Source organism: Gavialis gangeticus, unplaced genomic scaffold (genome assembly GCF_001723915.1).
Source record: "Gavialis gangeticus isolate Ggan-Ray unplaced genomic scaffold, GavGan_comp1, whole genome shotgun sequence".
NCBI classification, from domain to species: domain Eukaryota; kingdom Metazoa; phylum Chordata; order Crocodylia; family Gavialidae; genus Gavialis; species Gavialis gangeticus.
In genome coordinates this window covers 19,042,647-19,056,190 of record NW_017729034.1, presented here as the reverse complement: position 1 = coordinate 19,056,190, position 13,544 = coordinate 19,042,647, and the positions used below count along the sequence as shown (strand labels likewise).

Below are 13,544 nucleotides of genomic sequence, written 5' to 3'. Positions count from 1 at the left end.
AGACTACATCCACCGCGACACCTGCATCCATGGCCTTTGTGACCTGATCGTAGAAGGCAATCAGGTTGGTCTGACATGATCTCCCCCTAATAAATCCATGCTGGGTAGGCCAGGTCTGAGCTGTGCAGCATGGATCCCAACCAGTACCACGGGTTTGGAGCAGCAGCAGCGTCTACCAGAAGGAGCCGTCACCATCTGGGCTGCCTAGAAAGGCAGTCCAGCCATGGCGCCACCCCAACCCTGCTGCATGCCTAGGAGGCGGCAGGACGCACCATGGCTAGATGGTGCCTGGGCTAGGCGGGACCAAGGAGGACCCACTGTGGGGCAAACAAAGACCCTGCATGGGCCAGATATCACCCATGGGCCGTATTTTGCCCACCCCTGTGTTATGGCTACAGCGAAGACCAAAGTCAAATCTTTCTCTCCAAACCTCTGGCTTCCTGCTGGAGTTAGAGGAAAATCTTTGTTCTCTGGGAGAATGTACAGCAACTATGACCTACTCTAATCCTGTCCATTAGAGGGCAGTGGACACAAACACAAACGCACACATGCACATGCACACAAACACACACATTAGCTCATTTCAATCCCTTTCACTTCCTAAAGGACATGTTTAAAATAATACACACTTTTAAAAAAATAGTTCATACCTTATACTGCCCCAAAAAGGGATGCCTTCCACCACTAATTAGCATGTCCTCATCACGATCGAGCATGCATCGTACTGGAAAACCAGTCCTGTTAAAGAAAACTTTTCATCATATAGAGCTTGAAATTTACTGGCCCATCTCCTTTGGAATAATCTTCCTAAACAGCTAAGTCTCAGAAAGTCAATAGCCACATAAGATAGATCACTAGGATTCTTCTATTTTCTCTTAAGCAAATGGATTAGGTAGAAAATTGTCACACAATGGGACTTGATATTCCTCAAAATTCTTGCAATGGTACTCATACTAAACAGCAAAAATATGGCTCTTTAGGAACATGGAAGCTAATGCATAATCTTTAATATTCTCTAGCCAGCTTCTCAGAGTATTGCTCTAACCTTCGCTAGGAAAAAAATACATATTAATTATGTAACAGGGGTATGCTAACTAGCCCTGTTTGACCTCTTGACTTTAGCTGACTAATTATTTAACTGACTTTATATTTCACCTTTAGCAGGAGGAGTTCTCCCTCTCTGTCTGAGTCTGACATCCTTCCACTGCTCTTCCTGATGTTTCCAAGCAGAAACATCTGGGGACATGAAATAACTTTTATGGCTGACAGAGGACAGAAGAACAACCAACACATTTTAATGATTTATCATTAAAGGCAAGATGCTTGCTTTGAACTTGAAAGGAAAAAGTTGCCTGGGCATATAAGCTCCCTTTTAGATACTTTCTGCCACAGTAAGCAACCTCAGTATGCCCTGTCAAAGTTATTGCTACAGCAAGGAACATGAGCAGGACTCTCAACAGAGTGCCTCCAAGCTTGCAGGAGCTACTATGGGAAATACGGAAATGGAACTGGGCATGTAATGTGTGGTCCATGCAACTCTAACTTCATGGTCAGTGTTCAGTTAAAACCACAAGAACGGTGCGCAGAGACAGAGACCTAAATCAAAACTCCAGCAATGAAAACCTGAAATGGTTGTATGGGATCCCAAACCCAGATCCTAATCCAATGCTCACAAATGGTCACAATCTGGATGGAACAAAAACTCCAAATCCAGGCATCCCTGAATTTTGGCTCTTATGAAGCCTGGTTCACTATTTTATGGCTTGGGGCCTTTTCAAGTTACAAGCAGGAGGTGTGAGTGTAGCCAGAAAGAACAAAAGAAGAGAGAGGTAGAGAAGTGGTGGTCCAGGTTAGGTAGCAATAGACAACACAAAGCAATAGATAACACAACTGGCTGTTGCACCTTTATTTTCCACAGTGTTGCTGAAACAAGGTTTAGTGTTCAGTTCTAAACAAAGGTTGGGACCCACTTCAGCGGAGGGAAGGGACAGAGAGCATCATATACAATGGCTTTATGGACACAGCAATAGTCCAGGCATGTGGCTTCTCTCCTTTAGGCTCTTCAGATATAGGTGACATCCCACTGTTCTCCACATTTTATTGCTATTACATTCCTCTGTAAGAACAGTCCATTCAAGGGCTGCACCTACTTACAAGAAGTTTATATTTCCTTTTCCAGCTAAAAATACTATTATTGACCTGCCCTAGAAATTCACAAGCCATTTGGGAATGAAAAGCTGATGAGAATCCTACTACAGAAAAACAAGTGCTGAAGCCCAAGTTCTGATCCAAAAGTACATCTACCAGCTTCCTCTTCTTAATAATATAAAAAAAACAGTACTATGTGCTGTGGAGTGAGGAATGACCCCACCCCTCAGCACCAACACTTACTTGAATGCAGCTACAGCTACAACTGTTGACAAAATAGTATTTCTGGTCTCCTTTCCTCCAAACCCTCCTCCCATTCTCTTCACTCGAATCAAAATTCGATTTGAGGGCACACCTAATACATTGGCAACAAATTCCTACAGGAAAAGGAAAAGATGTTAGTCATACAGACAGCAGGGTTAGCAATGGGAGTCAGAAACAATAGCATCTCTCAGGCTTGATCTGTTATCTTCATTATCTGTAGCCTCAATGTAAGCACTTCGAGAATTTGCCAGGGGGGGTCAGACAAGTACATGGGCATATAATATAGCCTCCAAAAATATGGGTCTTATCTTCACCAGCAGCAATGGCTCCCTGATCATCAATCAGTGTCCTCTCGCAAGAAGCTTGGAACCAAAGAACTGGAATCCCAAGGCCCCTGCTTCCTACTTTCCTTGTCTAGCAGTAGGGTATTTTTAAACAGTTAAGTAGGCACTGTCACACTGGGCCAAACCAACAGCTCAGCTAAGTCCAGTATCCTGTCTCAGGGTGGCCAGACCAGATCCCTTGCCCCCCCCCACCCAAACAGAAGTGCCTGCAACCGCTGCTGCCTGCCCACTCCCACCACTTACCATATGACCAGTGGTTGCAGAGGTAGCAGCTCCAGCCCCAGGATGCTGGAGCCGCTGCCACTACTGCTGCTGCTGTGTAGCTGAGCCAGGACCAGGGCCAGAGCTTCCATGTGCTCTATGCCCCCATCTGTATGGGGGGCGGAGCCACGACAGAGTATGCAGTGGGAAGGAGCAGAGGCTGAGGCAGAGGTGCTGGGAGTATGCAGAGATGATGAGGGGGGCAGCAGCTCTATCTCTGACTCCAACCTCAATGTCAGGTTGGAGCCAGGGTCAGAGCTGCAGCAGACATTTGCCCTCCTCTCTCCCCTTACCTTGTACTCATATCCAAGACAAGGAGCATTTTTCCCTATGTGTAATGGCGGGGGGGTCCTCATCTTGGATTTGAGGAAATATGGTAATCAGCACTCGGTGCAAACCAAGATGGAAATTTTTTGTGGGATAAGCCCATGCTACTTGGACTAAGAATCCTGGTGACCTAATTATTTCACTATATTTCCCTCTGAGCAATCCAAGCTAGTCCAATATGTTCACACAAGCAAAAACTAGAACCAATAACAAAGTAAGTGTTTATCCCAGCCTAATATGAGTAACCTCCACAAAAGCAAATTAACCAGAGAGAGCAGGACAACTGAGAGTTACCTGTGTCTTTGTTAGATTCTGGGTGGACACAAAGAGCTCCATCTCCCCATCTTCACCTTTTGGCACAGCAACGGTACAGTGAGTCTCCAGATAAAAGTGGTCCTGCCCACCAATATACATCTCCCCTGAAGAACCAATAAAAATGTGATCAGAAACCTACAGGTTTACCATATCTATGGCCTTAATTGCTGCTTTGTTCCTTCTCTGGTTTCTCCAATTGCATTCCTGCAGGTGACAGAACTCATGGTCTGCAGTTGAAATTCACTATTTCCCCCTGTCTTAAACCAGGATTAAAGTAACAATGATCTATCTATGAGATCCAATTATTATCCTGCAGATCTGACTGGACACCTGCATTTCTTCCTTTCAGGAGACAGCAATGCACAATAACCAAAACATCTTTAAAGAGAAGTAGTCATATATAGCAATAGGATTTAAAAAAAAAAAAAAGTCTACAAATGTATCTCTCTCTCCTAAAGCTCTATTATTCCATGGCAGCAATCTATATGGAGATTACCATGAAGTAGATCTATTTATGGAAGAGGTCTACTTCAATGTAATGTTTTCAGTGTGATGTAGCCTTCTGAGTCCTTGCCCACATGGAAAATGAACCACAAGAGTTATTCTAAGAGAATAAAGTATTCTGGAATAGCCATTACAGAACAGCTCCCTGTGTGGACATTATCTCACTAAACACGTAATTATTCCTGAGTCATTTGACTTTTATTCTTGAAGAGTGTCTAAATGTGGAATTATTATGGAATAATTCATTCCAGGCATTTTGAAACAGTTCCTTCTGTACTCACTATTTCATAACTGCTTATTTTATAGTTATTTGCTGCCAACTATCTTGTTTGAAAAGAAATGATAACTCACCTTCCAAAATGTGGTCAGACTCTTCAAATCCTTTCTGGACATTTCCTTTGTTAATCTTCCTTATAAGCTTAAAAAAGGACTTTTTCTCAATAGCTTCCTGAGAATCATAGCAAATATTAAGTTTTGTTAGGGAGACAGAATGGGTTTTCAACAAAGGAAATGTTTGCAAAGAATGTCTGTTTCCATGGAAAATGTTAATTTTTCATAAAAATATGCTGTCTAAAATTGAGCTATTATAGTTTGCTCCTTACATCTCATCCTCCTCTAGTGGCTGGATCCCTTAGTGCACCAGGGCAATGGACTCCATACAGCTTCCCCCATACCAAGAAAGAGAAATATGATGCATTGTGGGAAATGTAATTCTTTGGATTCCTGGGCCATAACAGAAAATAGGGGTGCAAGGACCAAACTGCAGTCCTGGGAACTATTGCAAGAAGCATCAAAACTATGAAGGGCTAAACCATAATTAAAAAAAAACCCCTAAAAACCCCTATTGGGGTGCACCGATAAAGATTTCCAATAGCCAATGATTAACTGGCCATATTGGCTGATCCGATAACCAATATTTAGTAATAGTGCAAGGCATTTTAAACTACTGACATAGACCTTTTTTCTGTTTGTTTTTCATTTATAACACACACACACACACAGATGGATGGATGGATGGATGGGTAGATTTTTTTGTGTGTTCCTGCTTCTAAAAACTTATTGTAACAAAATAAAAACAAACACATATTAACTTTAAAACTTTTACTTTTAAAACGGTAGTTTGCAGTATAAATTTTATATACTTACATAATGAGTCATTTGACAGCAAAGTCATTATAGAACTCAATGTTCACTTTGTTTTACAAAAATCACCCCAACAAAATGAGAAAAAATGGCATAATCACAATTCAAAATAAACCCATGAGAAATGCATATCATGAAATAATAATTACCAAATTAAAAATGTGAAGGTACAGTTTGTAGTCGTAAAACCATTGTAATAATAATAATAATAATAAATTACTTACAGTATTGGTAGAGTAAAAAAAAAAAAAGACATATTTATAGCTTCCTCATTGCTCACCCACAGCTTTAGCATAGCAAGTGGGTGAGTGGAAGGCTTTTCTTGACAAAAAGCAACATTTCTGCTTTTTCACACGTCAGTCAGTTCCTCTTCTCATCCACAACATGTTAAGCTGCACTGAACAGCCATTTGCTCTCAACACTACTGTAAGGGGCAGAGCAGCTTCAGGCAAAATGGGAAATCATTTTGCTCTCTCAGTATTTGTTGCTCTCCCAGTATTTCAAGTCTTTTTGCACTTCTTGGAAGTGTGGGCTCACTCAGGTAACTTTGCTTTTGAAGCATTACATTGCTGTTTACCTCACCAGTTTCTACCCCACAGGTACTTTTCACCAGTATCTCATCATACATGGTGTTCACTTTTGTAGAGCTGTCATCTGCTTCTTTTGATTTCTTTGTGGTGGGTTCTGTCTGTTCTGCATCATTCCTGTTGGCTTGCATTCTCTCCAGGCGTATCACCAACATTTGTGTAGCCAGCAGCAGCTTTTCGCTATTATCAGTGAAGTACCTGTCCTTGTAGCTTGTATCCAGCTGCATTACTATGCAGTAGAGAAGTTCTGATGCAATTTCAACAAAGCACATTTCCCCAGCTTCCAGCAAAGTGATTTTCATAGTTTTAATTCCATGGTCTGAATCTGTAACTTTGCTCAAAAGCCTTTTTAAAGGCACAACAGATGGGATGACATCAGAAGCAGAGGCTGAGGATGAACTCAGTTCATGTGATAGTTTTTCAAAAGGCACTAGAATTATCACTACTTTTCCATCACCCCCCACTGATGTATGGTGAGAGTCGCAAGGATTTTCATTGTCAACTGCATACACTCCAAGCGCACATTTCTGCTCCAAAAGACTTTGTAGCATGTAAGTTGCACCTTGTCTGTACATCCTGCTGTAATGTCTTGGAAGGCATTTCTAGTTCAATCTGCACACCTTGAAAACGAGAATAGGCCAATGGAGAGTGTTTGAAACATGCAACGATTTTTTGTCCTATAGCCAGTATGTCAGACTTGTTGCGCTGTGATAACATTCCTTCATTCACAATGAGCCGGGGTATATGTGCTACCCAAGATAAGCTTGGCAAACCAGAGTCTTGCGTTGCCTTTGCTATGTTTCTTGTGTTATCCCTGATAACGGCATGAACTTTTGTGCTTGGGATTTTCCATGCTGCAAGCATCCTGTCAAATGCCATTGAAATATTCTCAGCCATATGGGAACCACTGAGCTCCTGGGCCTGTAGTACTGTCCTCTGTAAATTGTAATTCACATCTATCCATTTGGCACTTAAACTCGGCATTGACATAAGTGACACATAAGAGCTCCAAATATCAGTTGTAAAGGTAAGTGCTGATATATGATTCAGGGATTGTGGTTTTCTCTGTTTAAAAATCACAAATTCTCCGATTAAAACCCCCCAAATCCATGTTTTTCCATGATTAAAATGAAACTCCACTCTCTATATAGCTATTGGTTGAACACAGGATTTTATTGATATATTTACAATTTTAAAGCAATTTGGAAGCCTGCCAGTGCCTCAATCACTATAATAAAATACACTCTAAATGCCTATAAATTTTGGCATTCAATTCTGGGTTTTTTATCATGGAAAAATCAGAGCTCCCCCTGCCCCCTTCGCTCACCAGGACACAGGTCCAGCTGCAGCTGTCCCCCCTCACTGCTTTGTGATACTAAGCAGCCCTGATATGCTTGTGCCTTGCCCATGCCATTGCCCCTCACTCTCAACTCGCAGCCCCCCAGCCCTGCTGCTGCCCCTCACTCCCAACCCACGGCCCTCACAGTCCTGCTAGTGCCCCTGACTCCCCACCAACAGCCACCTGGGCCCTGCCAGTGCCCCTCACTCCCCACCCACAGCCCCCCGCCTCCCCTAGCCCTGCTGGAGGGGGTGCCCAGCTACCAAGGCTACTGGGCCAGGGACCTGGGTCTGCAGCCCCCTGCATCTGTGCCCAAGCCCCAGCTGCTGCCCATGGGAGGTGGCAGCTGCTGTGGCAGAGCAGAGCACAGAACCCAGTTCCCCCTCCCCTACAGGCAGCATGGCCAAAGCGCAGCCCATTGGGGGGCGGGTCAGGCTGGCCACTGTGGATTCAGGCTCCCTACCCTGCTGCCCTCCCCAACCCCCCAGGGCCTCTGGAGCCCAGCAGGATAGACCCAGCGTCACAGAGCAGAGCAGGTCCAAAGTTTGAAGCCACCACCACAAGCCCCAGGCAGGCAGGGGGCACCTCACCCTGGTGGTGCGGAGCTCCCAGTGGTGGTAACTGGGAGCTCCGCACCAGATGCCCTGCTCTGCTGGGTTCTGCCCCCTGGGCTGCAGAAGCCCTGGCCCATGCCCTGGCCCAAGCCCACCCAGCCCCGCCCTGCACACAAATCAGGGAGGCACGTGCCTCCCATGCCCCACCAGGAGGGCAAACAGTGGCAGGGAGCCAGGCCCCACCCTTCAGATGAGCAGCCTGCAGCTCCATCCCACTCCTTACCTGGGCCCTGCGGCAGTGCGTTCCAGACCCAGGCCCCACGCACCACGCACTACCCCAGCTGGGCAGCACCCCAGCCCCAGCCCTGCTTTGCCCTGCCCTGCCCAACTTCCTCCCTCCCTCACTCTGAGGGCCTCAATTTCTGCTCACCACTCAACTTACCTACAAGAGCTGCTCTCTAGGCTGCCTGGTGGCCATGTGCACATGTATGTATACACATGCACATGGCACCCCCTGCTGATCACCCTTTTCCTATTTCTCCCAGCCCCTTACAGGCTGGAAGTCTGCCAGCCTGCAATGGGAAACCCACTGTTTCCCACATTTTTCTCCTTTAAAGGATAAAATCTAGGTTTTGCCACATATTTCCATGGTGAACGGAAAACCCAGATCCCTGATGATCATCTTCAACCAGTATCTATATGTGTTTTAAAATGACACTGTACAGCTCTGGCAGCACAGTCTCAGGTATAAACTTTCTTCTGGGCAGTGTGTAACAAGGCTCCAGGCATTCAACGAGACAGCAGAATCCAGTATATTCTACAGTGGAAAATACCAATCATCCAGAGCTATATATTCCACCAAACAGTAATTTCTTTAGCCCTGACATCTCCACCTCCAAATTTCTGTGAACATTTTAGTGCTTCATGTAATGATAGTTGCTTTGGCACAGCTTGTTCCTGCCCTGATTCTTTCTTTTCTGGAGCCATCTTTAGGAAATCGTTGTATTCCGTAGCATGGTACATCTTGAGGGGCTGTATTAACTTAGTTGTGTTGAAATATTTACTGGTGCTGTCATCACATGAAATATCTGCAGCACTTACTTTGCAATCAGCTCATCTGTTGTTTTTTTCAGACACTTTAAAAAAAATCCATATTGCGCACCTTTGAGACATATTTACAGTTGATAAAGATCACACAGTGCACACCACAGCAAATACTTTCTTGTCTCACAGTCTACGCATCACAGCATTCCATGTGCCAGAAGGCCTAATTATCGGTATATATTATCGGCTACAATGACCAAAACAAGCTGATAGCCAATAACATCATTCCTCCTTTTATCAGTGCCAATCCGATAGCCAATCAATATATCGGTGCACCTCTAATCCCTACGTATTCAGGTATAAGAGCTAAACTAGTGTATTCTGGGGTCTTGGGCTGACTAATCAGAGGCTAGGCCTATGCTTCCTTACCTCAATTGTGACAATAGGTGTGAGGTCTTGATATTTGATCTTCACAGCTTTAGCAGCTCTTCGGGAATGTTCTTGAGTGTCTGCGAGAACACCACCAATGATGTGGCCCACACAAGTAACCTATGCATGAAAGGAGATTCCATTATTATCCAAATTATTCATGAAGTTAGTTTCTCCTCTCTTCCTTCTGCAATATTCCCTCATCTGCCTCCCCTTTTTAAAACAAATGGAATACACCTTCACATATAATGGAAACATTTCTAATTTCTAGCTGCACTGGTATAAATTCAAAGGAATGATTTTTTGCCAACATTTAGGGATTCCAGACCTCTTCCCTGCCTTCATATGACAAAAGCTACTCCAAAGGCATACACCAGGAGTTACTTGCATCCCATTGTAAGAAAATATGGCCCCTGCTAAGCACAAAGAATAATTGGTTTGGGTGAGTGTTCCAGCTGTAAGCAGTCTAAGGAAAAGCATTCAGGTGCAGTCAGGTAGGGGATGAAATTCTGGGCCCTCTGGAGTTAGGAACAAAACTCCCATTAACTTCAGTAGGGTCAGGATTTTATCATGCAGTGGAGGGCTTCAGTGCACAAGCAACCACACACTCACCTGGCATTGTACTACTCCTTGGAAATAACCTTTAAAAAAGAATAAGAAACTACATACTGTGTCATCAGCAAAGACAGTCTCATCGTTAGCAATCCCAGTGACATTGCTCCCAGGAATATCCTTAGCAGAGATGAAACACACAAAGCCAGGGACACTCTGGGCTTCAGTTGTATCTACAGAACTAAAGAAAGGAATGGCACAAGCAACAGAGAATTATTATCTTGCATTTACATTGCTCTGTAAAGAAGTGCACATGGTGTATTATGAAATATATACAGCCTACTTCTCTCTAGTCTTGCCCTTTGTACAGCTGTTCACATGTGCCAAATGGGTAGAAAATGACACCAGATCAAAACATGCACTTTGCTTCCACCTTGCACTCTTTTTACATGAAGATAAATGGGTATGCAAGGTGCAGAGCAGGGCACAATCACGTTTTCAGAATCCACAGGTCAGGATGGTTATAAATAATCACCGACTGCTGCACTGTTACCAACATTAAGAAATTAGTAATAGAAAACTCTAATCTATTTAGATGCTTTGCAATACGTTACTACTAGAATTCTGCCTGTAACTTAGTATTACATTAATTGCTAACCATTTGCAAACTGCATACATACAGTATTTTATTTAGAAACAGAGATACAGAGTAGTTTGGGCCACTATTCTGCTTAAACTTACCATTTACAAGTACCTGGCTGTAAATTTGATTACAGCTTAAAATCCTGTAAACAATCTGACCAAACTTCTATTTCCAAAATGACTAAAGATATCATTTAGTAATACTTTTGTCTATAGAATGTCACTTTGTTACAGCCATTAAATGTTGCTCCAGTTATAAATAATTTTTACTACACCAGTATTTTCCAGGTTGCTACAGTCATTCCAAAGAGGATCAGAAAATGTATTATAAGTATTTCTAACATAAGGAATAATCTAATACACAATACAGCAATGTTTATATAGAGATGCAAAAAAATGTTATAAAGATAGATGCACACTATTATTTCTGACTGTAGAGTGGAAATCAAAGCATGAAGATGTGAAGCAACTTCCCCATGCTCACAGAAGCAGTCAATACTAAAGATAGGAATAGCATCCAGTTAAAACAAGAATTAATTCAGGGAAATCTTATGGCCTGTATTATGAAGTACAACAGACTAAATGATCATAATGATCCCTTCTTGCCGTAGAGTCTATGAATCTTGACTCCCAGCCTGATAATTAATGGATCAATCTACTTCCCCAGACTACACTGTAATATACAGCTTTCAGATGAAATAGGAGTGTATACCTAATCTTTCTGATCACTGGGATTGTTAAGTGTCACATGGCACATTTTGCAAGTTATGACTGGGCCAAAAATAGCCTTGTATTATCCAAAGTAAGATTATAGTGCGTGCATAGGAGGACTGATCTTTGTGTACAGTTAGTTAAACTTAGGATTCCACTGGGACAAAATACACTACATAAACATAAACTGCTCCATTTCGCAACCACTGAAATGCAACCACTGCTAAGCAGAAATACGGATGCAAGATTTTGATTCCCTAAGGTCCATTTATGATTGATGTACACCTGAAACAATGTAAATGAAAACAAAAGCTCGAAAGGGGGTGGGGAAATCAGTAGATATCTTTCTGGAGGTCAACAAAGGAGGCATTCACCCAACATTTCTCTCTCAAAGCTGTGTACAGATTCATAACTGAGTGCTTGTAAGTGATGGATGGAACAGGCAACAATAAAACCCACAGTACTATTCATTTTTTTTATATACTGACCTTCATAAAAACATATTACAAGTGACTTAAGGTTTCACTGAGGCATTTTGCAAACAAAATGTATAACTATCTGGGTTAATAAGGGAGCCATTACAAATAGAAGGGACACTGGTTTGCTGCAGCTGAATGATTTTTTGTCTTCAGCAAAATTCCTTTAATATTTTCAGTGTCTTTAGTTTGAGTTCCTAAAACTCCCATGCAAATTTTGCCATAAATTTTTCCACTGAGCTGCTGCTTTTTGATAAATAAGTACTTGTAGAATGGAATGCATAAAAAGAACATCTAACACTGAAAAACAGAGATTCTAAATGTACAGGCAGTCATGCATGAGCCATTTAAACTATCACGAGTTGAAGGCTATGCTAAATTTCACAGAGAAGTTTATTTTTCACTGCTTTTGAAATAAGGTATCAGAAATGCCCTCTAAATGGTCTCCAAGCCATTAATATACAACCAAACACACGCATTTTGGTAGACTTGCTAACTGACAATTAATCTAGTGTCACTGAAGAAAATGAGTTTTCCCACTGACTTGAATGGATCTAGGATTTCACCCAGTGAATCTATAGGCTGATACATGTTTACTCTAATATGGATGAATCTTCCACACTTAACCTGCTCCTGTACAACATGGATCAACTTTTTTGTTTCTAATGCTAACATACAATGAACACACATGATAAGGCACCCCACACATCATAGGAAATATGTCAAGATAGTTCAGGGGGATAAATAGAATAGTTTCCTGTGTCTACACTGTAAGTACAATTGTGCTTTTGTTAGCAGTTCACAGTATTCTCCTATGACCAGTTACAATAGCCATGGTTGGGATATGACGACAAAGCAGTTTCTATCACAATCACTGGGTCAACTGAGTTAGTGCTGTCAATGTTTACCATGACGCTAGACTTTTATCAGTACATTCTGGGAAAAATGTGAGCAACTTCAAATTCTCTCTCAGAAAGAAACAGAATGTCCTTAAGAAAGCTCACACCAAGCAATAGCTGTAGCACATGTAAAAATGCACTCTGAGCTGTCCTACACCATATAAATTAGGGAGAAAGGAGGACCATTACATTCAAAACCAGCCAATACTACAACATAATGGCAGTATGGCATAGATGACATCATCTGCTATGTTAAGCCCTAGGCAGAAACAGCACAATTGTCTGCCCTGATTGCAAACTGTATTAACCAACCATGCCCTGCCTGGACAGTCATTGAAGCCTGTGTTTTGAACTATCTATACTCATAAATAAAGATGTATAAAGCATGTACAGATCTTTATGCTCATAAACAGAAATTTAGTCATCCATTCATATAATATTATTCTGAGGGTTTGATCCAAAGCCACCTAAGAACAAGGTAAAAGAACAAGGATATCCTGCCTTAATAGTGAGGCTTAATATAGGGCTACAAGTAACACCTGCCCAAAAGGTCTTTGCATAGCTTTGTCCCAAATGCACACTCAAAACAGTATTTATGTCCCTAGGTCTCAGATGCATCCACTCTGTGCCTGTCCCTGTTCCCAATTTTACCCTGCGCTCTTCAATAAAAGAGACAGAGTAGCCAGGGATTCTGGACTTTCCTCTGCCTCACAAAAAAAGTTTGCTTAGCACTTAACTCCCATCCATGCTGGAGCATGGTAATAACCTTGTGTTCTCAGATGTGCACCATACATGGACTAGCAGAAGAGTTTTCTCTCCTTTTTTAAATGTATTCTCTGTAGAGTGTAAATGGCCGCAGCTCACAAAGCTCAGCAGTTCACCTGAAATGAATGACAGTCAACTGACTCTAGCTTTCACTAGTGGAAGACCTCTCTCCTCTTCAGCAAACATTCTGATGACCAGGTACTGGCAAGTCTTCGGCCATTACTAGCAAAGAGGAAGCGC

General features: G+C 42.4%; 1 protein-coding gene across 1 annotated transcript in view; it reads right to left on the bottom strand.

The window, feature by feature from the left end:
• XDH (xanthine dehydrogenase) overlaps positions 1-13,544 on the bottom strand; it is an 88,561-nt gene that overhangs the window by 30,000 nt on the left and 45,017 nt on the right. Inside the window, exons 19-24 of the mRNA XM_019527373.1 lie at positions 9,929-10,052; positions 9,260-9,379; positions 4,515-4,611; positions 3,639-3,763; positions 2,392-2,525; positions 651-738 (exon numbers count right to left, since the gene is read on the bottom strand). Of these exons, the coding sequence (XP_019382918.1) occupies positions 651-738; positions 2,392-2,525; positions 3,639-3,763; positions 4,515-4,611; positions 9,260-9,379; positions 9,929-10,052 (688 nt within the window). The remainder of the gene's footprint in view (positions 1-650; positions 739-2,391; positions 2,526-3,638; positions 3,764-4,514; positions 4,612-9,259; positions 9,380-9,928; positions 10,053-13,544) is intronic.